The 26,878-nt window shown below is 39.9% G+C and overlaps 1 protein-coding gene across 1 annotated transcript in view; it reads left to right on the forward strand.

Annotated features, from left to right (window-relative positions):
* The window catches only part of LOC140338480 (serine/threonine-protein kinase Nek11-like), a 161,017-nt gene that overhangs the window by 103,113 nt on the left and 31,026 nt on the right, over positions 1-26,878 (forward strand). The window contains exons 10-11 of the mRNA XM_072422716.1: positions 7,259-7,331; positions 14,416-14,464. Coding sequence (XP_072278817.1) covers positions 7,259-7,331; positions 14,416-14,464 — 122 coding nt within the window. The remainder of the gene's footprint in view (positions 1-7,258; positions 7,332-14,415; positions 14,465-26,878) is intronic.

Genomic DNA, 26,878 nt, shown 5'->3' on the forward strand with positions numbered 1-26,878 from the left:
GTTATAGATTGGAATTCCCAATTCCTCCAATAAACCAGGTATGTTATGGCAATACACAAAGCCACTGTCAGTTCTAAAGTACTGCAGAAATGCAATTTCTCTTGTTCAAAAGTACGATACCTTTGTTCCTTTTTCAAGTAAGTTTTTCTCACGCAGTCTTGATGCTAGGAGTTCTGAAGCCTTCTTCGATAGTCCCAAATCACTGTACTCATGTTAATCAAACCCTTTACAGAGTCCTCTTCAATTTCAAACTCTTCATCATTGTTGTCACCTAGTTCATCACCATAATCATGTTCTTCAAGAGAGGGTAGTGTAACGAAAACCGGCACTGGGATTTCATCTGAATGAGCCACTGGGCGTATAGCTGATGGTAGACTAGGATACTCAATATTACATTTATTTTTCTTGTTATATCCTGAAGTTTTCACTATACAAAAATAACAGTCACTGAAATGATCTCCTGTCTCTCGCCAAACCATAGGTATACCAAATGGAATCTTATCACGTGTTCCCTTTGTCCACATCCGTAAATCCTCAACATACTGTTTTCACACCTTAACAGGGGCCCAAGACTTATCTTAAACACCAAGTTTACCTTTGAAAAATGTCAAATAGGCTTGCTCTACAAATGTGCTGATGTTCGCCCTTTGACTGGGAATGGTGAAACTGCCACAGATATAACAAAATTAATCAGGGTTGTTTAGGCACTTACGACTAGAAACAGCAGAGCCAGACATGATCTGAAAGAAAGGAAATACGTGTGCAAGTAAAAAAATAAAATTTGCTTATTCACTACGTAGAGCAGCGCACAACCTCTGACCACACTGTCTTGCGTGTAAATGAATAGCTCATACAAATCCACACTACAGGTGGGAGAAAAAACCTGACATGATAGAAGGCAACTAACTGCATTTTCAGAATCAGCATTACTTTAGTGTAAATAAGCTTAAAAATGTAAGTCAACAAAAAATTTGTTCAAAATTGTTCCCCAGTCTAATTGAAGTGCAATCATGTCTAGTGGTCAGGATAGAACTGAAGTGTTCTTTCAATTATTTGTGTGTTTAGGAATTGAATTACAATCATGTCTAATTCTCAGGTTTAGTTAGGGTTATAGGGTTCTGTATCTATATTTCATGGATGAAATTTTTATTACACTCAAGTCTAGTGGTCACTTTAGTGCTGTTCTATATCTGGATAGCATGTATAAGAACTGAATTACCATTATGTTTAATGTTCAGGTTTAGTTAGGTTATTATGGTTCTATGTCTATATAGCATGGATGAGAATTGAATTACAATCATGTCTAGTGGTCAGGCTAAGGGTGAAGAACGTCTGAAAAGCATGTGCAGGAGTTGAATTACAATCATGTCTAGTGGTCAGGTTAGGCCTGCAGTGTTCTATATCTGAATAGTGTTTATAAGAATTGAATTACAATCATGTTTATTGCACAGGTTAAAGTTCTATGTCTATAAAGTATGGATGACAAATTGGATTACAATCATGTCTTGTGGTCAGGGTACATTAGTACTATAAGATGTCTATGTTGCATGGAAGAGAAATGGATTATGTTCATGTCTAGTGGTGGTCAGGTCCTGGGTTTTTTTTTTTGTCTGCATAAAGTATAATAGAATTGTAATATGATAGTGTCCAGAAATCAAATTATGGTGGCTGGTAAAAAAAATTTATACCAAGTAATGGTTTCATGGGAAACCAATTCAATATATTTCATATTGTTCTTCATTGTGGCTTGGTATTAGCCTTCTAAAAATCCATGCACATAAACAATGAACAGGGCAGCTCTGTTCAAGGTATCTAAAAATATTTAACTTATAGGGCCATTGTAATTGCTGATGTGCAAATCTGACAAATAGAAATTTCTAATCAAAAGAGAGAACACAGAGATGACCTGATCAGGAAGCAGTGCTCCATACCTATCCAGTACCAGTATTGATAAAAAAATATTGCCAAAGTGAGGATAGGTAAGTGGTAAGGACCTTGTATAGTGTTTGGCAGGAATTACACATATTTAGTCAAGTAAGATTACTTACAAGTATATTTGTTTATTTAGAAGTTTGCCGCACCTTTACTGACCCTTTGGCTACCGCAGGGCATACGAGGGGGTGCTGAGAAGTTCCTGGCTTTGCACCCTTCTAGATGAAATAGAAAAATGAGTATGGGCAGCAAAGAACATTCACACTGAGATGTCACAAACACTGGGGGAGAAGTGTCCTTCCTTTCCCTGGAGAAACAAAAACTTCATGACGGCCCTTAACTCCAACGACGTGAAACTTGCTTGTGCCTCTGCTATCACAGCTTCTCACTAAAAGAAAAAACAGTTTTAGGAATCACAAAGACCTGATATTTGCACAGTTACATACTAAGATATTAGGCTGTCATATGCCCCCACACTCATTTTTCTATTTCATCTGGAAGGGGGCAAAGCCAGGAACTTCTCAGCACCCCCTTGTGTGTCCCTCTTTTTGATGAGCAGTCATTAGTAATATAGAGGTTGGAAGGGTGAACTAATGTTGGTTTGCAGAAAACCTAGCAGAGCACTCCATGAGTCTAATTTATTAAAGAGAATATACACTTTTCAAAGTGAATCTGGATAATCCAGCAAACCTGGAATGGATCTAGTCCAGGATTCAAAACATTTATTAACAAATAGCAAAGGACTTTTAGAAAATCTTTTCCTGGTATACTGGATCACCCAGCTTCACTGTAGAAAGTGTATCTTCTCCAGTCTTGGAGAACTTTAATAAATCAGGCTCACTTGATGGCTGACTTTAGTAGCCCCCCTGGGAAATTGGCACAGGCCTTTTTTTAAACTTAAGGCTGGCCCTGCTGTTGCTTTGCCTTGATCAAAGTACATGAAGATATGTAAGTAAATGAAAGAGCATATGGGTGCCAGCTAACAAATTCTGTATCGGTGTATTTTGATAATAGATTACCTTTGCCTCAGTTGCTCAGTTTTTAAATTTGAAGTTTTCTTGTAAACTTGACATGGTCAATGGCAACCCTTCTGGGCTACCCACATCAGTTCAAAATCTTCTCAGCACAATGAAATAGCGCCTTGCCAGAATAAGGAGCAGTAATACACAGAGTAGTGTGTCACTGTTCTCACACCTGCATACTGCTAGTTTCTGAGAATCAGCAGACACCCCCACTCTAATTAAATACACTTAGCCATCATGTACCATCCTCTATTTCTAAAAAAGTAATAGAATCTTTTGAGCAATTACCTTTTTTTTTCCTGCAGCTCCTCTCATTCTCTCTCTCTTCGTCGATCAGTAAAACCTCATTATAAGCCTGTGTTGCTTCTGTCTATCTCTTATAATTATTTTCTCCTCTTGGTTTGGTCTAATCATCCTAGATTTGCCTCTTTTTCATGTGGCCCCCAACTTGCACATTTTACTAATCCAGCAACCCCTGCCCTCAATTTCTGGCATGAGAAATAGCTCGAAGCATTTAACTGTTCACATGTGATAGTGCTGAGCCTCTGTTCATAGATTTGTTTCCATTCTATGAAATGTGTAGATCACATATGAGGCCTATAGTGTGGGAATAAAGAAGCATTATACCTGGCTACGGTTTTCAGTATTGTAGAAGAAGTTTAATATTGCTGAAGGTTATTCATTTCTCTGGACCACATTAGCTATAGGTATATATCCATCAGATTACAGGAGATAAAGTTGGGACCATTTTATGAAGATCAGTGTGAAAAGACAGTGCTGTGATTAACTGGCATGGTGGTTAACACTGTTGCCTTGCTTGTTCGAGACGTATCTACGTGGAGTTTAAATGGTCCATCTATGCTTGTGTGGAGTACTATTTCTGGGGGTCACTTTCCAAAAACCAAAGCCATACTGGTCTGACTAATTCACCTCAATATGTCATTATGCCTCTGCTGTAGCCAGTTTTGAGAAATAAGGAATGTTGTATTTAACACTGAGCTACACGCTAACCATTTCTGTGATCCCCCCCACTCTATCCAGCTATGTCACTCTACACAGCCCACACCAAAATATTCCTTTAACAATACCACTTCATACCACCCCTATAAACCAAACACTTGTCCTTCCCAAAACACTGACATAAATGCCAACTGTCCTCATAACCCTCACCCTAACTCTCCACGAAACCCTACCATTAACCTTCAATAAAACCCTAGTTCTTCATCCATAAAGCTAACCATTCATGGATCTTTCACGATCCTTTCCAACTACTAAGCACTGCACGATTCATGAACGAGTGCTGTACATAAATCACCATTCTGCTCTATGGAGAGGGGAGGGGGAGAATGACGGAGCAGCACCCTGTTGTGCGTTCTCCCCTTCCCTTGCATTAGGATTGTTCGTACAAACTGTACAAACGCCAGATTCTCATCCGATATCGGCCCTGAGCCGATTATCGGGTGAGAACCATTGGATGCGTGTACGTAGCTTAACTCTCTGTAATTCTAACACTGACCATTGGTAAACTTCATCTCTCCAATTCTAGAGAGTTAATGGTCAGTCACTCCTGCCATTAAAAGTTACCAAAACCAGGATTAGGAGGCTCCCAGCATAACAATACCAGGATTCTCAGTGGCTCCCAACATGCCACTACCAGGATTCTCAAAGACTATCGCTTAGAGAGCTGGGTAAGGATATATGGATATGGGTGAATTGTAAATGCAAGTGCTGAATAATATGCAGAACCCCAAAATAACATAGACAGTTAATGACCTATTGATTGTGTGTGAGACCTTTTAAAACTCATATTTGTGCAGTATTTGAGCACCTTTAGATGTATACGGAAATGACTGCAATCATTAAAATTTCATGTATCCAAATTTCCTTTCGCTTAGTCTTATGGCCCATTTATATAGTTATTTTGTCATAAAAAAAATACATAACTTGTTTGTTTACCAAAACTTGTGAGAGTTCAGTTAAATCCAATGATCAGAAAGTTTCAGCAGTTGCTTGATGAGCTGCAAAGGGTTAGAACTGACTGTGGTTTAAATGCATTATTTTCTGTATATATCATTCACCTGAAAGGGGCACGGCTCAGGGTCACCCTGTCCTATTTTTGTTTGGGGATTTGAAATAACATCCTGCACTCTGAGTCTCATGAGTTGGACAAGTCAAGGTTGATAGTTTCTAAGGACAAAAGGATCTCTCAGCCACATCGGGGTAATTGGCCTTCATTACAAAGCCAGCTCCACACAAAGCCTGCTTTGCCTGCTTTCACTTTTAATGAACAATACAACAAAACTTCCGGAAAAGAAATGATAACTCTATTCAATCCAGTTACATATTTGTAGAAATGAATTAATTGGTATTTATACATAGAATTTAAATGGACATCCCATTAGATCTTGATATCTTCATATTATGTAGAGAGAAGGTCAGCACACAGGGCTAAATAGGACTATTGTTATGCATACCATTGTCAGTCACACAGCAAATATAAATACAGGAAGAGCATAGAGAATATATCATCAATGCACTTTGATTTTATATTGTTTGATCACAGCCAGGACAATGTAGTTAGCAGGGAGGTTCAGGACCTGGTTGTTTTTTTTTGCAGTAACAACTACATACACAGGGGCTCGACCAGGCACAAGGGCCCTCAATCCTAGTCAGCCAACATGGGCCCCCCAAGTCAGTTCAACAGTGGGGAACCAAGTCAGCCTGCACAAGGGCCCACTGTTGGCTACATCCACCATTGTACCTACACACTTCAAGCATAGAATTATACTTTGCAATCCAGGCACAGAATTAATCTTAAAAGGAAATTCTACTGTATAACATTGGTGGTTGCAAAAAGATTGGTCAAGCAGAACTGTCCACTGTTCCTAGTAAGAACCGTTTGTTCAAATGTTACCTGTTGATATTGGAATATAGAACAGCCTTTTTCAACCTTTTAAACATGAAGGAACCCTTGAAATAATTAATTTTCAGGTCACGGGGAACCCCTACTATAATTACAATATCTACAGCTCACGGTATATTTTAGTGGTGCGCAGTGGGAAGAAGACCTCTTACATTGCTGGCAAGTGGAAAGAATGCCACTCATACAGATTGGTGTTACTTAAATGGATCAGGGAAGCACAAATTGCTCATTGCTCAAGGAGCCTCCAACAACCTCTGGAGGAACCCCAGGGTTAATCGGAATACTGGTTGAAAAACACTGGTTTTAGAAAGTCTTGGTCCCCCTATATGGATCCTTTGGAAAAATACCTTAAAGCACTATGCCAAGCTCGGAAGATCTCCAGTACAAAAACATACTTGATAAAAATGAGTCAAGAGACAGGCAGCAAAAGAAGAATGAAACATATCAGGAAAGTCTGCAGGAGGACATAACTTAAACCTTTTAGTATATTAAGGGTATGAATAAGGTTCTGGATGGCTGTACTTTTAATATGAAGCTAGGAGCAAGAGCATGAGGACATGACCTCATACTAGTAGGTAGAAAGTTCCAAAACTGACCCTAATGGTTTGGAGAGGCACACATTTCTCACTGCTCAATGAACCCTTAGCAACTTCTGAACGTACCTAGGCTTCCATGGAATCCTGGTGGAGAAACACTGATTTTATAAAGTCTTGGTCCCTCTACATAGATCCTTGGGAAAAAACTAACCTAAAGCACAATGCCAAGCTATAAAGACCCTGTGTACAAAGACATAAAGAAGAAGAAGACATATCAGAAAAGACAGCAGGAGGACATGATTGAAACCTTTCAGAACATTAACAGTGTGATTAGGGTTCAGGATGGCCGTATTTTAAATATGAAGCCAAGAGCATGAGGACGTGACCTCAGACTAGTAGGAGGAAAGTTGACATTGGGGAACAGTACATTTTGACCAACCATTCGTATAGTGGTCTACTTAGGGGTTTACAAATCTACTTTTAGCTTTCCAAACTTGAATGTGAAATTGCTCAATTTCAAGGGGGGATTGTTTTTTAGGAATTTCATGAGCTATTTGACAATCTTTTGTCACCCAAATGAAATGGAAAGCACTCAAAGATGCAGAGGGTTGTTGGTAATGCAAAAAAGGCCAATGTAAATAGGTCACTGCTGTAACTGCTGAAAAATCATATTGTATAATAAAAAATGTTCCTTATGCTGTCTCCTGGGACTTCTGTAAAACCACATACAGATTTAATGCATCCCCTAAAGCTGTAATATGCCACCCCTTCTATTAGTACTCAGTTTCGCCAGTATATGATACGTTTCAATTTCCGTTAAGTGACCTTTTTTTTTCTTTTTACAGAAGAGCAGTTGAAAGGGTTTATCAGGAAAACCATCAGAAACTAGACGATGACAAAAAATATGAAATCAATAAAGTGAGTATGTGTATTTAAATAGTATATTGATTTAATATGTTCAGATTCTACTTGTATTTATTCTTCAATCAGCTAAATATGATGTGCATATGAATATTTTATATTACTCTGCCAGGCGTGGATACCATTTTTCTTTTTTCTCTCTTTGGCGATTTTAACCACTTCAGATGATGCAGCACGTCTATGATTTTTTTTTTCTTTAGTTATGTGGCGTGATTTTGTGATAATACAATTATCTGAATGGCAATATACTTCCTTACTGAGCTTATTCACTGACACAAGGTTACTTTCAGGAGGAGGAACATACACTCACTGGCTTCTTTATTAAGTATCATTTGCTAGTACCAGGGAGAACCCTTTTTACCTGTCAATTATTTACACATAGTTACATGGTCAGTTAGTTTGAAAAATGACATAAATTCATCAAGTTCCACCGCTAGGGAAATAAACATACGCCAGATAAAAACCCTATAGACACAGTTGATCCAGAGGAAGGCAAAAATTCTCTGGTACAATTTGCTCCAACGGGGGAAAAAATTCCTTCCTGATCTTGTGAGGCAATCAGATATTCCCTGGATCAACAGTCTCTGTTATCTTTAATTTAAAACTTTAATCCCCAGTTACATTCTGTGCTTCTAGAAAATAATCCAACTTTTTCTTAAAGCAATCTATAGTAGTTGCTGAAACTACTTCCTGAGGGAGCCGATTCCACATTTTCACAGACCTTACAGTGAAGAATCCCTTCCTTATCCGGAGCTTAAACTACTTTTTCTCCAGACACAAAGAGTGTCCTCTTGTTCTTTGTAATGATCTCAAAGTGAATAATGGGGAAGAGAGTTCTCTATATGGACCATTTATATATTTATACAGGGTGATCATATCCCCCCATATACGTCTCTTCTCAAGGGAGAATAGATTCAGTTCAGCTAATCTCTCCTCATAGCTAAGCTCCTCCATTACTTTTATTAGTTTAGTTGTCCTTCTCTGCACTCCCCAATTACACAATGTCCTTTTTGTGAACTGGTGCCCAAAACTGGACTGCATATTTCAGATGTGGTCTGACCAATGCTTTGTACAGGGGCAGGATAATGTCTCCATCTCTGCAGTCTATTCCTCTTTTAATACAAGAAAATACTTTGCTAGCTTTAGATATTGCAGCTCGGCATTGCATGCAAATGTTAAATCTATGATTTACTAAAACCCCCCAAATCCTTCTCCTAATGGCATAGATTTAGCAAGGTGTTGAAAAAAATGCATCAGGGATTTTAATCCACAATAAAATGATAACATTACACAGTTGCTGAAGATTTGTTGGCTGCACATCGGTAATGCAAATCTCCGTTCCACCACATCCCAAATGATGCTCATTCAGATCTGGTGAATGTGGAGACCATTTGAATACAGTGAGCTCATTGTCATGTTCTAAAAATCTTTATATAAAGTCAGAGATTATTTGAGCTTTATTCTTTGTACCATAGTGCATTATTCTGCTGGAAATAGCCACCAGAAGATGGGTACACTGTGATTGTAACATGGTCACCAACAATACTAAAGAAGGCTCTTGCATTCAAATGATGCTCAGTTGGTACTAAGGGGCCCAGAGTGTGCCAAAAAAATACCCCCCACACCATTACTCCACTACCAACCTGAACAGTCGATGGTGGGAAGGTCAGAAATCGGTATTCATCAGCCCAGACAACCTTTTCCAATCTTCTCTTGTCCATGGCTATGGCAAGCCATAGCAGTGCAGATGCGCTTACAAAACTTGCCCTTCCCCTTAATTCCAATCTCCCACCCCCTTAAAAATACCCCCACATCCAAACCCCCCACCAATGAATTACCACTCCAAGCATTGCTTAAATGGCCCGTAGGCCTTTTATTAACAGAATTATAACCCAAATTGACTTAATATCAATTAAAATATAAATAACAATATAAACAATTAAACAGTATAAATAAACGCACATACATTGAATAACCAATATAACTTAATAACACCAAAATTAAGGAATAAGTACCAGATAAACAATAACAAATCCCAACCATATTGCTTTCCCAACCTTTTTACTGGTTGCAGGTCCTCGAAGGCCACCACTTTACACCTTTTTTGGGGTCTGCACCCTAAAGACAGTTGCTCCCAGCCGCCCATATTCCCAGCTCGGGAACGAATATATCCTTTTCTTGTGCAGACTCTCCCCAAAACACTTTACCAGACCATTAACCCAAACCAGGGATTCCATACCAATGATGGAACCCTGACCAAAAAATTGCCACCAGCGCACTCCCCCCAAGGACCTCAACCGCCCACCCTACTAGCCAAACCAGACATCTAAACCCCAAACTGCCAACCACATAAGCCCTAAAAGGGAGGGAGGGAAAAACTTTTCCTGAACGCTGTCTCGCTCTGAAAGGGGGGTCCCTCCTCCTCCTGTCCATTTTAACTACTCTTGCCCCTCCTTGAACCTCCTCCCCCTCTTTCCCCCCTCCCTTTCCTCTCGCTGGCTTTCGTCCAAAACTTTTAACCCTATACTATCTGCCCCCAGACTGCCCAGTCATAACAGCCTTCCCCTATGCTCCTTCCTCGCTCGTTACAAGCCTCACTATTTTGGTAAGTCCATCCAAATTGTAGCCTCAGGTGGCTGTTCTTAGCAGGAATGAGTGGCACCCAGTTTGGTCTCCTGCTGATCTAACCCATCTGCTTCAAGGATTAAAGTTTTGTACATTCAGAGATTCTCTTCCGCATACCTCATTTGTAATAAGTTGCTATTTTGGGTATTGTTGCCTTTCCATCACCTCAATCTGGTCTGGCCATTCCCCCCTGATCTCTAGCATCAAGAAAGTACTTTTCCCCAGAGAACTGCCACTCACTGGACATTTTCCTTTTTCAGACCATTTATAAACCCCGAGATGCTTGTGCTATAAAATTCCAGCAGATCAGTCATTTCTGAAATATTTAGACCAGCCCGACTGCCATCAAAAACCGTGCCACATTCACAGTCTCTTCAAGTTCTACATTCGAAATCTTGGTTTAAATTTCAACGGTTTGTCTTGACAATGTCTACATGCCTAAATGCAATGAAACATCCAGGGGAGATTTTATTCCAGACCTGATACTGACAAGTGTGGATCAAATGTCCAATGCCGAAATGGAAGAAAATATTGCTTTTAGTGCTCACCAATGTTTTTGGTTTGATTTCAAAACAAAAACAAAACAAAAAAATTTTAGACATAAAACAAAGGAGTTGAAGTCTTGAAGCTTAGATGTTGCTGAAATAAATAAATTCCTAATTACGTAATTAAAATGGTGGATTAAAACAGCAGAAGTCACTGGCCACTATTCAAATCTACTATCCAGGAGGCAACAAGATTATATGTCAAGCCAATTAGTATGAGAAAATGAGGAGGAACGATTATGTATCACCGCAGAAATAAGTAAGTTAGTGGAGGAGAAAAAAACTGCAAATAGAAGATACAAAAAAACAGAAAGAGACCGCAGATCATATCGGACTAATCTGAATGAATATACGTATGTAATATCACAAATATTGTCCACCACGGTGGTGCTGTGGACATCTTGATTTCAGCAATGGATTTGAAATGGTGACAAATAATGATCCCATTAAAATGTTGTACAAGCAAGGACTCAACCAATGAATGGTGCAAAAGCTACACAGTTGTCTGAAGTATGGATTGTACAAGGGATCCATTCAGAAGCCAGTCACCAGTGGTGACCCACAAGGCTCTGTACAAATCCTTAAGGTATGGTGGGCATGGTATATCTCTTTGACCGGTGTACTATAGGGTTGATATTCCTGGATGTGTTTAGGTCAGTGGTCGCCAACCTTTTCAGACCAGGGGACCACTAAATTTGCCGGCTCCGGACTGCACATGCACAGGGACCTGGGTGTCACTCAGAAATGTCCCCTTTAGAGACTTCATGATGCCAGAACCCACCCACTTTACCCTCACTGGGCTGAGCCTGCGATGGGAGAGTGGGCAGGTTGTGTCCAGAGACAACCTGCCCACTTCCCTGACCCTGTGATCCGTAGGGGAACGTGGTCCTAGCTCTGCGTCCCCCCAGCAGAATCCTACTCCTGACCCCGCTCGGGGGTGCACCGGCCAAAGCTGTGGACCATCAAAAGTTTTTCACGGACCACCGGTTGGCGATGGCTGGTTTAAGTGATACAGGATTTGACTGGAAGATTGGTCAAGACAATGGAAACTAAGTGTTTCTAAATGCAAAATAATGCTTTTACAGAAACGGTCCTTTTTTTAGTATGCTGTTGGCAAGAACTACGGATGCTAAATATTTGAGGGTGTTTATTTCGGATGATTTAAAATAACCAAACAATTTGGCCAATCTGTTGGTAAATAAAATTACGTGATGCATCTCAAAGGGAACACCAGGAAAATATAGAACAGCCTTTTTCACCTTTATAACGTGAGGGAACCCTTAAAATAACTTTCAGGTCTTCAGGGAACCCCTGCTATAATTACTTTATCCACAGCTCCCAGCCTATTAGAGTGGTGGACAGGGGTAAGAATGATTCCTACATTTCTGAGAACAATGCCACCCACACAGATAGCCAAAAACATCATTGGTGTTACTTTAATTGATCTGAGAGGCACACATTGCTCATTACCCAAGGAACTCCGAGCAACCACTGGAGGAACCCTGATTTAGAAACACTGATATAGTAGGTTTTGGTCTTCCTATATAGATCCTTAGGCAAAACTAATACAGAAAACTATGCCAAGCTCTGAAGAATTTATGTACAAAAACATACTTGATAGGAACAAGTCAACAGGCAACGAAAAGGTCCAAGAAGGAAATATATCAGGAAAGTCTGCAGGAGAACATGACTGAAACCTTTCAGTACATTAAGGGTATGAATAGGGTTCAGGATAGTCATATTTTCAATATAAAGCTAAGAGCAAGAGCATGAGGACGTGACCTCAGACTAGTAGGTAAAAAGTTCCAAAACTGACCCTAATAAAGTTAAAAATAAAAGAGGCTGTACCACAAAAAAAAAAAAAAAAGAGGTAATAGTCATGCATCAGTAAATTTAAACATGCTTGGAATAAGCATAGACCTATACTCAACCAACAAAAAAAATTAAATTAAAGATTTGATGGACCACATGGTGTTTTTCTGCTGTCACTCTTCTGTGATTTTAGGATACACATAATGATGAAAAGTCACCCATTATGTGGATGTGAATCTAAGTCATCCATTTAGCTGCAACCCATAAATTGCACTCGCCATTATGACACAGATTAATATATAATAATACAGCAGGAGGGGAAAAAACAGCATTATCCTGCCGAGGCACACATTGATAAATAATAAAAGACACATTCCCCAGGTATACACAGCAGTGTAGTGACATATTAAACACTTAACTAGAGGACAACCTTTGTTGCTACATAATGTCTTTATGTAAGATGTGTTTTTGTAATGTTCTGATGTACCAATGTCTATTATATTGTGCTAATGCAAACTTGTGACAGCATTAAAAAGCCATGGAGCAATTTGTATTCCCCTTATAACATTTCGTTATTAAATGACACGCACATTTATAGTAACTTTAGTTATCCTTTTCCCTCCAGAAATGTTCATGATGACATTTATAGGTTATGGTTTTGTTGTTAAGGGTCCAGTGAATGATTTGCCAGCTGGAAGATTTTTCATCTACCTCGTTCACTGCTGTTTGCTTCTTTTGTTCAATGGAGTTCAGGGCTCAATAATGTTGAAGAATAACTGAACACAGATACAAATATAATATATTGCTGCATAGCGGTCTTTAGATGTGAGTGTTGCATTAGTGTTCACTTTTAGAAAAATGTTCAGCAAGTACAGAAAATTCCTGTTGTTAGATATGCAGTGTCTCTGACTCTTTCTGTAAGCTTATCTGGAAGTGTTACCATTCTTCCATGAACTTCAGATCTTCTCATCCCCAATATAATGAAGATGAAGGCAGACATATGTGAAATCGGGATTTGAAGAAAGCCATGGCTTCCCAGATTTAGTGGGGTATATGACTGTAGTCATCTAGGGACAGAACCTGTGTTATCTGCAGGATTACCAGATAATAATAAGAATGAAAATCAATGCAGCAACTACAGCAGGGACTGGTAATGTTTATTATATATATATTACAATTTATTTTTATTAATTTAGATTTGCCTCATTGCAGGCAAATACATTCCTGTTCCTGTTACATTCCTGTTGATTCACCACTGATTTCTGTTCCTAAATGTTCTTGAAATATTTTTTTTCACTTAAAATTGTGCCCAAAAATGTGCTGGGAATCTTAAAAAAAAAAATAAAGTGAATGCAATCATGTCTTGAAGAAGCTGCAATGGACTGCAGGAACAACCCAGAAGTAACTCAACAATTCAGAAACCGGAAATACCAATGTGTACAGAAAGCTTGGGAGTTGACCCACATGGGCAACATTTTGCAGACACCTTTGACCCCTCCCTTGCTTCTAACTAATGGTATTAAAATAAGCCTCAAGGCCTCATTGCGCAATTTTGCATGATTTGCCTCTGTGGCTGGCACCCTGCCATCTCCTGAACCACTTGCATGGCAGTGCTGCTCCTTAAAGAACTGGTATTAGCCCACTGCTGCCCCTATTCATTCACATAGCGTCTCCTCAACAGGGAGAGGTTTGGACATCTGTGGATAGAGTCCTGGCCTTTACCTCTTCTGACTCTATACTAATACTCAACGTCTTGTCTCTTGGTAAAAGCATCTTCTTGGTCTGTCCTCGTCTCCTGGTCTTGACCCACTGGGAAACCATCCCACCTTTACCCTGAATATGAAAAGGTGAAGCAACAGACATCACTCTGTTCTATCCATCATCATGATGTTTCTCACACCTGGTTTGCTGCTTGTGCTGTTTTTCAATCTCCTAGTCTGAGCTCAGATATACCAAGACTGATTTAGATATGTACACTACTTACAATGGAAAATTTATTTAGGATCTAATTATAAATACATAGCTGAATTGATGTAGGTATTTTTTATATGTTGAGAGTTAGAAATTTTGTACTTTCATATTTGTCTCTTATTTTTCAGAATGCCGGGATAGGGGATGAAGCACATCTAGAAGATGATGAAGAAAAAGGTGAGATTGGATCAATAACAGAAGAACTCTAACTAATAAATAAATTGAGATCTGGTTCTTTACTTCATGTTTTGCTCCACATTTCCTATTGAATCCAGTCCAGGAATCTGCCAATGTTACTTACAGCATTTGGTTTGTACCTTGGCTGTATGTAGTAATAATTAGTCACATTCCACTGGATTTGTATTTGTAATGCTGTAGATGTTTCTCATCCTATGTGTCCTTGGTGTCAGGAAGTCGCCATAGGTGTTTAGAACTTTAGATTACATTGCTAAAGGTGTGAAATGTTGTCAAATGACCCAGGTGAAGAGGTAAAACCCCATAACAGGTGGAAGACACATGGTGTTCAAGACCCCCATGCTTGTTTAGAAATAGTTGACCTAGATTGCTACTTTCAGGTCTCTTGCAAACTAGTTGTCCAAAATAGGCACCTTATTGTCCAAGAATAAATATCCATTGGAAAAGGCTTGGATAGGCAAAAACAAGACCAGTTGACTGTGATTAACTACTACTAGCTTTACAACGATCTAGATAACGGAGATCCTGCACAGACATATCCTGGCTGTACAATATAGATATGCACCTTGGCACCTCTCCGGTAATAAATGGAATAGTCATCCAAACTTGATACAGGAAAGTCTAGTCTTACTCTGCCCACTGAAAGCCTATAGATAGCTCTGCCAATGGGATAGATCCCCTTGTGGACCAAAAAAGAGACACAGGACCGGATGGGTCAAACCCTAGCCAGAATCAGAATTGACATAAATAAGCATCATTTTTATAGGATACAGCAGCAAATTTATATATGCACATAGCTTTGGTTGCATGCACAAATTTGCTGCTGTGTATATATATATATATATATATATATATATATATATATATATATATATATAATATATATATATATATGATATCCAGTTTTTTTGTAATGCAACATACAATGGTGAAAATATAGTATTGTAGTGTTTTATGATTAATTTTATTTATTACAGAACTAAGATTAAACTAAGTACCCATAGTCTCACCCAATCATCAGCTACCCTATTGTTGTATTGGTCCCCCGCCACCACATTGAATACCTCCCACATACAACATCCACCCGCCAGCGCTAATAACAAACACACTGCCTGCTTGAGTCAACACGTCAATGTTTCACACTGTGCTTTTTTTTACAACACTTCTGATTAACACAACCCATTAGAACAGCACAAAACCAGCACAAAGCCTACATAGCAAAGAACAGAACAATAGATGCAGCAATTATCCCGCTGGCTAGTGCTACACACATATACTTGGGCCTTTTGTAACCGGATCAGTTGTGAGTTCTGCTGTTATGACTAGCTCAGGAGTTAATTAGACATTGTGCTAATAGCAACAACACAACCAATTAAAGATAATTACCCACGGTCATATTAACCCTCTGGCAAGAGAAAGGTTTCACCAGCAATCGACTTGGGGGCTAAAGGGTGAAGATATATGAAAATACCAGCCAGAGAGACTTTAAAAAAATCAGTGATATTCAGGACTGATCATCTAATTGCGTGACTCCGGAGTCACCTTTATTATTATTTTCATGCCTTAATTGCTGCTGTGGAAGCCTGTTTGGCATGAGATGGAGATAGGTTATTGCAATGGCTCGTGTCTTGTAATCCACTGTCAGTGGGCAGAGATGGGTTTATAATTGTGATGTGTAATAACAAGCTTATTGCTTATTTTAGATATCATGCTCCTTCATTTAGCTGCAAAGCAATAAATGCAGAACTTATATTTGCCTACTCATGGAGATGTTTATCTAGAAGCAATTACGAGTAATGGGAAATATAGGGTCTAGAGTAGGACTGTGAAGCTGGGCTTGTAGCCTAAAGGGGAAATATAATTTATAACAATGTTAAGAGAAACATTTCCCCTCTGCCCATTTTGTCTCTTGAAAGAGACAAAATTGGCATTTTAAAAGATACACTCTCAATGATGTTGTCTCTGCAAAGGCCAATCATTCTTCTGATGACCTCACCTGTTCTTCACCATCACTGCTTTCTCCTCCAGGGACAGTGCTTTCAGCATGTGACCTCCTCCTTGAAGACATTTCTTAGTTCTAGCAGCAGGGGTGTAGTTTGTAAAAAAAAAAAAAAGAATTGTTATGCAAACGTGCCCGCCCCACCACACTCCTGCGTATGTGTCATTCAAAGGGGAAGAAACTTCCCACAGAGTCATGTCATAATACCAGAACGCACCCACTCTCTCATCGTAGGTCTGAGCCACTGACACAACCCACCCAACGCCCTGAGCCTGCAATTCCATACAGGAGACATGGTCCGCGACTTTGGCCGGTGCGCTTCCCCCCCAGAGTGGTCCTTCTCCTGACCCCAGAGCCACGGACCATCAAAGAATTCTTTGCAAAATAAGAGTCGGCACTCGTGTCCATTCCTGAAAAAATTAGTGCATGGCATTCCCACCTGGGAGCTAAGAGCAGCTTAAGAAGGGGGAAGGATTTACATCTGTAGGGGTATTATTGATCAGTGACTACTTGAGTTTGTTTTCAATTAATGAACTATCTTAGAAGTTTTGGCAGCTTTGCTTCTGAAATACATTTTGAGAAGGGGGAGATTGCAAAGGCAGTGTCATTGATAGTATATCTATAACAATGGCTCTTTGTAATGAATATGATATAAAAGTAAAAGCTCAAACAGCCAGTTATGTAGTAAAGATATTGCAAGATTTTGGATCCTCATAATTTATAGGATCTTACCAGCAAATCAATTATGTCAGTCTTGCCCAGTCTCTATAGGTGGATATATATGATTGGGTTTCGGAGTTAAAGAAAGACCGACAAACATGAATTTATGTTCCAAATAAAGTTAGATTTATTAAGGCTAGGAAAGTGAATAGTAGAATACAATATTATACTCAGCAAACTTTCTATTTAACAGCATTTTAAATACCAACTTTCTATTTACCAGGCTCCCAGAGCCTGTGTTTTACAAAAAAATTCCCCAATCACAGTCCAGACATGGTCCATAGTCTAGCAAGAGGTAATTAACTGTTGTTGTACAGCTTGATAACAGTTCAGCTCCTTTAAAACAAGTTCCAACTTGTTTCTAAAGGTATATTATAGGAGCACACTTGATTTCAATCTTTCAGGAGATTTATCTTTGTTGTAACTTCTGTGATCCAGAACCAAGAACCAGAGGACAAGATAAGCACTATAAATATTGTTTAACAAAACTTTAGAAAAACATTTAAAGCAGAACTTTTGAAAATCCATTAAAGAATAACTCCAAAACCAACCACAACTATCCTTTCACCTGCAAGGTAATTATATATTTTTTTTCTCTTAATGATAAACTTATTTACCTACATGTAACACTGATTTTATTACATTATATTACATAAAGGAATGGACCTCAAAATGCAAAGTACTCTTAATACCACTATAGAGAATTTCTTGGTGGGATCTCTCTGGGTCCACATACACTTGTTAGGATGGGTTCTCCTCTCCCTGTTGAACCATTCATTTACTTCTTTTTATGGAGAATGTAACAGAAGGATCTGGAGCACATAAAGATGGATAGGAGCACCTATAACACCAAGGTGGACAGGTGTAGAGTTCAGAATTATAGCAGACAGATCTTTCTGCCAGAGTATCCAAGACACATAGGACACCTATGCCTACTGGATTCCAGCTAGAACTTTAATAACTCTTTCTGGTAGTCCGATCCTTTTATTTTGTTTAGCTGGTATTGTGATTTTCACCTTTGAAATACTGCCTGTGTTAACTGTCTGCTTAGGACTTGGAAGATCAGATTGCTTAGGATCTCCTTGTTTGCCACTTCTGGCAATATTATGTTAGACTGGCATCATTATGCAATGTAACAGAGCGCAACTGGCTTACGGTGCAGAACCTCCCACTCATGTCTGATGTCTATTATGCAAAAGATTTTGGGAAGACAATATAAACATAGGCTTGGCCAAGCTCCCTTTTTTGAAAAATTATTAAAGGCTTTATAAAAAACATGAAGTGAATGGGTGAAAAGGCATTGGTATATCTCAAGTGGAGATACTTTGTGGTTATTTCCTGGAGCCTTGGGTCAAAAAAGGTTTGAAAGTCCTAAGGCTCATCAAAACCTAGTTGGGTATCACGCTGGCTTTGTCTGTTATCTTACTTGGTTGACCACTTACAATGGAAAATGGCACCTAGACTAGATGGAAGTGGAGAAGCCTCCTATGTCCTCCATGAGATAGAAGCAGGAATGGCGATTCACCAAAACTAGGAAGGGCAATAGGCCATATGTTCTCAAGTAACCAGAAATATGGGGTGTTCTTCCTCACCTCAGCAGTAAATGCATGGGAGTAGGCAAAAAGTTAGTGGCTACCAATAAAGTTAGCTGGTTGCTTTCCTCTAAATGGGCAAACTGAAGTTTCAGAAGTTGAAAATTACAAGGGAGGGTAAATAGTTTAACCCTAATTGGTGCACAAGAAACAGATTTGTAAAATACAATTGTAGATGTGTCTTTCTTTTTCCAATCCTCTGCTTGTTAAATGTTTAAGTCATTTTCGAGTACTGAAGCTGACACCTCTACAAAGCGCTAATGGCCTGACAGCTAGCGGAGATAGATTCTGCTTTCTCATTGGTGCATTTATAGCGCTGGCACTTTATACCCATGTGTTCTGACCGGCACGTTCACCGGAGCTGAAAATGGCCTTTTTCTGAAAGGCGCTAGGACAAAAGACCCGGAATACGTTGCTTAATTCACAAAACCACCACCACTTCACATTCATTTGGTCTAGTAAGCATTTCCGACCTACATTCATCAACATAAAATCAATTTTTAAGTCATGGTAAATTTTTATGTCTTGGATTTAGCAAAGTGCATTTGAATATATTCCCATCTGTTTGTTGGGCTTACAGGCTTTCAAAGTAAACTACCGTATTTTCCGGCGTACAAGACGACTTTTTAACCCCGAAAAATCTATGACAAAGTCGGGGGTCGTCTTGTACGCCGGGTACCAGTACTTACCTGCAGCGCCCGGTGTCCTCGCGAGTCCCCTCTCTGGTCTGGCGTCCCTGCGAGTCCTCCTGTGCCTCCTTCTGTCTTCCTGCTTTTCAGCTTACACGAGTCCTCCTGGGCAGGCTCGCGTTGCTTCACAGCAGGACTCGTGTAAGCTGAAAAGCAGGATGTGAGCCTGGATTGGCTCTCCAGTGGAGAGCCTGGATTGGCTCCCCAGTGGAGAGCCTGGATTGGCTCCCCAGTGGAGAGCCTGGATTGGCTCTCCAGTGGAGAGCCTGGATTGGCTCTTCACTGGAACACGCCCATTCATTAAAGGAACGTGCCCATTCATTACTAAGAACTAGTAGTGTACAGTTCTTTCTGCCTCTCAGTTCTCACACAATAGTGAGATCTGACAGGCAGAAGGAACAGTACAATACTGGGCATATAACACGACCCCCAAATGATTGGTTAGAGTGGGGGGTCGTCTTATACGCCCAGTCGCCTTATACACCGGAAAATACAGTAGATGAAATCAGAAACAAACATTCCTATGAAAGAGCGTTCTGAATCATTCACAAGTATTAATGCACAGGATTCAACTCTTAAGTAGGAGTTTTAATATTTGACATCTGCATAAGCTTGATGGAGAAGCATTTTGTATCATAAGTCAGGGAATGATTAGTAATGGTAAAGATACACTTCATCAAACAGGAAAAAAAAATGCAGTGATGAAGTCCTGGCAAACCAGAGAACACATAGTTGAAATATATTGATCTGTCCATATGACAAATAATGGAAACTCTTTTTAGCTAGTTATCTAATCCAAATACTCCTACCAGTCCACTCAGCCAATTCTGTGAGGCCACTTTTCTCCACTACAGTTGAGTAATAAAGCTGGGTAATTGCCTCCCTACCCCCCAAACCCACAGAGTTTGCCAATTGGACAATGGAGGAGCACTCATCAGCAGTGCACTGATAAAGTCATCACTCTGATCATCTTTCTCTCTCCTCTCTATGATAATTTCCATTTTTAGGTTTCCTTTGCATTTGTTTAGGTCTGAACTGATTTTAACCCTTCCATGCCAGTCGAAATACAAAACCTTAAAGTCTTGGACAGTCATTTTGTGTCATTTTGATTATTATAATTTCACACTTACCTCTTCCTCACTAAAACGCAGGTACCTCTATCGTGCACATGCGGGCAGTTCTGACTCTGGGTGTGCCTGTGCTCTCAAAGCTTTATCAGTTTCGCCCAACCTGGCGGCCAATTAGGAAATAGCCTCTTAGTCATCCCTGGCTATTTAGCTAGGTCAGACACAGCACTTCATGCAACATGTCTCACTACTGCCGAGCACTTTAGGTCTGCTGAGAAGTTCCTGTACTTTTGTTGGCTAATTTAGTGTTTCCCCTGTCCAGCTCCTGTGTTAACCCCTTGTTGCCCAGTCTGTTGTTTACCAGCCTATTCCCTTGTGCTGTTTCAGTGTTCCTCTCGGTCTGTGGATATCCCTGTGTCACCTGTGCCTCCTGTTGCTTCCAGAGTCTCCAGTGTTCCTTGTGTCTGTGGTGGCCCCCGTGTTAGTGGTGTCTATGATGTGTCCTGGACTCCTGGTATTTGACCCCCGGCTTGTGACTTGATATGCTGCCTGCCTTGACCCCGGCCTTCTTTTACAGTTCTTCTGCTTAGTGATTTGGTACCGTGTATCTTCCTGCCCATCCTGGTCTGCCCAAGGACCGCAACCTGGCGGTAACCAGCAGCGCAACATCCTCACCAATAGAGGCTCTGGAGAAGACCTGGTTACTGCTTAGACTCTGCATCTTGCCTTCTCAGGGCTCACACCATTTCTGTGCAAGCCATAGCGCCCTACAGTGACCCTGTCTTCCAAGTGTGATACATAACTTCCAATAGGATAAATGGAGAGCATTTCTAGTCTTGCAATGCAGTCCTAACAGCACCCAGATTTTACCAAAACACATTTTTATTAGAATGAGAAATAATTAAAATGTGCCCATGGATGTTTCTATCCTGGACACGACCACATCCATGCTTTTCTTCTATGGATGTCCCATGGACAGGAAATAAAGTAAAATCTCCTCAATGTGTCATAGGCTTAAATAAGAACCCGACAGACCTTTTAAACTCCAAAAATTTACTGGTGTTAGGCTTTAATTCAAAGTGATGTGTAGGCTTCTCTATAGAGTCAACAATCTCAAGGCTTTCCAAGCAGTTTATCTCCAGTAATTTATCTCCGGTGCCTTTGCTTGCATACTGAATCTCATTGTCTAATAGAATGAACTGAACCCTTGGCCTTACGTGAGACAGGTTAACTGAGAAACCACCATTAAAGTGTCTCAGATGGATTGGATGGAAATTTGTCCACTACTAGAGCGTGAAATGGAACAGGATAAGACAGCTCCGCTCACACTAAGAGTCAGAGGTCCTATTTGCAGTCTGGCCATTTTTCGTGCAATGTCAGATAGACGTATTTGATGTCATTCTATGGATAATCAGCTGGTATGGGTGAACTTCAGGCCGTGGAAATGTATAATCTTTATTATTCCTTGTACAATGTATTCTTTGTAGGAGGTGAAAAATAAAATATTATATAATTTTCCTTATAATCTACTTAAAACAAAACTTCTGTGAAAAAAAAATCACCTTTACAGATGACAAGCCCTCAATCTACAATCTGAGCCCACCTACATACATATAAAGGTATATATAAATAAAAAAAAATTAATTGAATATTTGCCTGATGTTCAGTTTTCCTATTCCTAGGAAGGGGTAGAAAAAAGATGTTGGAAGTGGTAACACTCGGGTAGCTAAACCTATAGAAAATGATAGTAAATCAAGTCTTACCTAAACCGCCAGCGTCCTCCATCGTCCTTCGTGTCTTCCTTCTTCCTCCGGCCAGCGTTCTCAGCACTCGATTAGTCACCGGGGAGTTCCCGGGGACGTCGGTACGTGCGTCTTCCTTCTTCCTCCGGCTGGCGTTCTCCGCACTCTATGAGTCACCGGGGAGTTCTTGGGGACGTCGGAACATGCGGATGTTCCGTTCGGGGCGGGGCGGGAAATTCAAAACCATTTGTATTTCATTCAATACAAAATAACTGTATTGAATGCAATACAGTAGATTTTGTGTAAAAGCTGTACATTGTATTTCATGAAAATGTATTTACCAGTATATTATAATAGCATGAGTATAATATTTATTTTTAAAAACATTTTTTAAAAATTAAAAAAAATAAATTAAAATTTGTATTTATTTAATTTACTATTTTGACTTGATTTTGTGTTTCAAACTTTTTAATACTCATACTATTATACTGTAAAATAAATTTTCATCAAAAACAATGTACTGCTTTTAGACATATAAAACCGGACAGAAATGAACTACCATAAAAGGTTAATGGAAACAAAAGTTGGTTCTCAGCCTTTCAGTGCTGAAAGCAAGTAAGGAGTCTAAAGATCCACTGAATGTCCCTGACATCTAAAGTATCCAATAATAAAAACCTACATAACCCCCTTCTATCTAAAACTTTAACACTAAGTTTCTAACTTTTTTAACTACTATAATAAATCTAAGCTGGAGGACACAAGAGAAAATGTGTCTTCAACCTTGTTACATGCTTCATAAAACAAATCCTAGTGATTCTGTCTTAAAGGTTTTTGTTAAGGTATATCCTGTTATGTGTGACAACATTTTGTTCAAATCTTGCTCCTGCATTGTCACATTGCTTCCCTAGAGGAAAATATGGGGGGGCGGCTGTGCTGGCACACATTGAGCAGGTATGGTCCACCTTTGGGCAAACTGGTCCAGAGCAAATATGGGCAGCTGAGGCTAGAACAAGTGCATATTGATGAAGTATTTTGTTCAGACATTGAATGTCATTCTACATGTAAGACTAAGAACATATTGTAAGTGCTGTGCATCATGGAACCTAGGGAGGATCTTGCACATAAAGCTGAAGACTTCTGGAAATGGTAAGTATAGAAAAAGCAATCCAAGAGAACTGGGAGTGTAGTGGGGCAGACACGGGTAGGAACTCTTATTTTGCAAAGTATTCTTTGTTGGTCGGGGGAAGGACCCCATTGGGGTCTGGGCACATTGCCCTGAGCCGCGGACCACGTCTCCTTTATGGAATTTCAGGCTCAGGTTGGTGGGTGGGTTGTCTCTCTGAACACAACCTGCCCACTCTCCCATCACAGGCTAAAACCTGCGATGGGAGCAAGGGCGGGTTGTGTTCAGAGAGACAATTGTAACTGCTATCACTCTTCCCCTTTGAGTGACACATAGGCAGTGGTGTAGTGGGGCAGGCACATCATGGATAATACCATGCTCCCTCATCTTTTTTTTACGACTACACCTAGCACTAGGGAGCAGAGGCATAAGCCTAGAGTTGAGCTTTTATGAAAGTTTCAGATTCAGAGAGACCATATCACCAAATTAACATTTCAGGTAAATGCACCAAAATGTTGACTTGGCAATGTTTATTTGAACTTGCTGGAACTGACAGCCAATTCATTAGCTCAGCCCTCTTCCCCCATATACGTCATTTCACTCTTCTCTTCTGTGAATGTCTAATTACTTTCTCTTCTGACCCAGCTCCTCATCCCTCTGATCACCTCCTTTTATTACCTTTTATAAAGTAGTGGTGGTTGTGGGGTGGGGGCAAAAAGGAATACTTTTGTCTTTTTGGATGCCATTAAGTGCATTAAAATAGGCTTGGTCTGCTGACATCACATCCAAGACGGTGGCACCCAGTAACCTGACCTTGAGGCTGTTGGATATCTACCAAGGGTATTACCATGCCGAAAATGTATACATATGATCAGGGCCTCTTTAAAAAACTTAAAACTATTTACCTTTAAAAATTAAAGTAATGTGAAAATAAATAAAATTAATGGTAATAAAGTAATGTGTTAATGCTAATATGAGTTTTTTATGATTGCCGTTTAGATCTTCTTTAACATCAGACAGCCGAGTTCATTATTATACTGATGTAGCTTTTTATCCTGTGACATGGCCCCAATCCCCTTCTGTGTAGCGCCTCTGCCATCTGACACATGGTGCGGTGATGTCCGGTAATAGCGGGCTGACATTTTGACTGGAAAACACCACAGGGGCTCATTAAACGCCAGCTAATTGATGTCTCCTCTGAGGGCGGAAGAATAACAAACTCAGAGCGTTTCTTTTATGCCGCGTTTAGTTAGTACCAATACATTATCCGGCACAGAGTGACTGAGACACAAAAGGGGATTTACATAATGGAGAAAAATGGAAGCTTACCAAAGCTTTTTGGACGGGGTGGGGTAAGGTTAGAACCTTCATCTTTATTGATTTTTCCCTTACTTCCTTTTCCAACGGCTAAACAGAAAGAAAAGAAATGTAGAAGGAAAGCTCTTTCTAGCTGTTTTCTACAAATAGGGGAGTTGGCTTATGGGTGTTGCTATACAAGAATTGGGCTTTAAGATGAAAAATAGATCTGCATTAACATGAACATTGTACTATGTTACCATTGTGTAGTCCATGGAATAAAGGAAAGTGTCTTGGGGGAAATGGGTGTGCAGAACTCCCCTTTTCTTCATCCTATAATATTAGTTGCCTGGCTCCCATGGAGATTATCTGATTTGAATTACTCACCTGAAAACTGGTATTTAATTTAGATGATCTCATAACAACTGTCTGAAGAGGGTGCAAGCAAGCAAAATGCTCAAGATTGGTTGACTTTTTTAGGGACCCCTTAATTAGGCATCATCCAGAGTCTCCAGGCCAGAATTTTCAGGATAGGATGTAGTTTGCAATTATGCCGTTTTTTTCCGCACATCAATCTCCTATTCCTCCGAGGCCATGTTGTTGGGTTCACTATATAGCCAAAGGTATGTGGTCAGTCCTTCAGATTAACGAGTTTACATATTTCCAATGGAGAGACTTCAAACCTTCAAACAGTTTGGAGAAGATCCTTTATTGTTCCAGGATGACTGTACAAATAGCTAACACCATGAAGACATGATTTCAGGAGTAAGGTGAGAAGGAACGTGGGTGGCCTACACAAAGAGTGACCTCAACTCTACTGAACACCTTTGGGTCTTCTCATTCAATATCAGTACCTGACCTCACAAATGTTCATTTGGCCAAATGGCCACCAATTCCCCCAGACACACCACAATCTCCTGGAATCCTCAACAAAAGAGTTCAGGCTGATATAGCTGCATGAGTGGTCTCCTCCATATTAATGGTCATGGCTTTTGAGGAGTCAGGCATGGAGGTACATAAGTGGCCTACACAAAGCCATGACCTCAACCCTACTGAACACCTTTGTGTCTTTCCTTTCTATACCTGATCTCACAAATGTTCACCGAATGGCCACCAATTCCTACAGGCACACCACAATCTCATGAAAGACTCAACAAAAGAGTCTAGGCTGATATAGCTGCATGGGTGGATACCTCCATATTAATGGTCTTGGGTTTGGAATGAGATATCCAACCAGCTGGGGTGTGATGGTCTGGTGTCAAAAAATGTTTGGTCATACAGCACATTTCCATTTAACCCTCCATTGACAACCCAAGTCTGGTAGAGGTTCAATCCACTGTCATCCCTATGCTTCCCTTTGGATGTGAGTCTCATCTAGTTAGTGTGTGATCTAATAGGACGAGACAGACAACCATTACCGCCTGTCAGGACCTTTCTGTGATAACCTAACCTTTTGTAAACAGCACAGGAAACCAGAAACATCTCACCAATACAGAGTCATTTATTATTGATAAGTAATAATGTAGCAAAAGGAATTCTCTATCGCTTTAGTGCTACCGGCCTTTGCACTGTACAGTTTATAGCCACGCTGCATTCTGCAGCAAGAAACCCCAATTTAATTGTACAGCCTAAAGCAGCAGTATATAAAATCTCCTGGTAGGGCGGGAGGATAGTTCATTTTCTTATGAAAGAAAAAATTATTTGACCAGGAGCAATAGATATACAGTGTGGTGTTGCTCCAGTCAGTACTGGGAGATAATCTAATGTGTGCATATAAGGCATAAAGAGAACCTGTCAGTAAACTGTCACTTGGCAAACCCAAAACTTCTAATATTACTCGCAAATGGCTTACAGGTATAAATGTTATCCAGGCAACCTTAAAGTCCCAGTGCCCAACTGTGACCAAGGAGTCTCATACGACCCTTTAGCACTGATTGTGCAGCTCTTGGAATTTACTTTTTTAAGCTTGATGCTGTGTTGTCTATCCTTCTTATGTACTCTACACCCCTCGAGGATGGAAGTATTGATTAGTTAAAAAGCCGTAATAGCAGTGATCTCTAGCAGTCTCATGTAACGTATCTTTATTATTATTATTATTATTAATAAACAGGATTTATATAGCGCCAACATATTACGCAGCGCTGTACATTAAATAGGGATTGCAAACG

This window comes from Pyxicephalus adspersus, chromosome 9 (assembly GCF_032062135.1).
Source record: "Pyxicephalus adspersus chromosome 9, UCB_Pads_2.0, whole genome shotgun sequence".
NCBI lineage: Eukaryota > Metazoa > Chordata > Amphibia > Anura > Pyxicephalidae > Pyxicephalus > Pyxicephalus adspersus.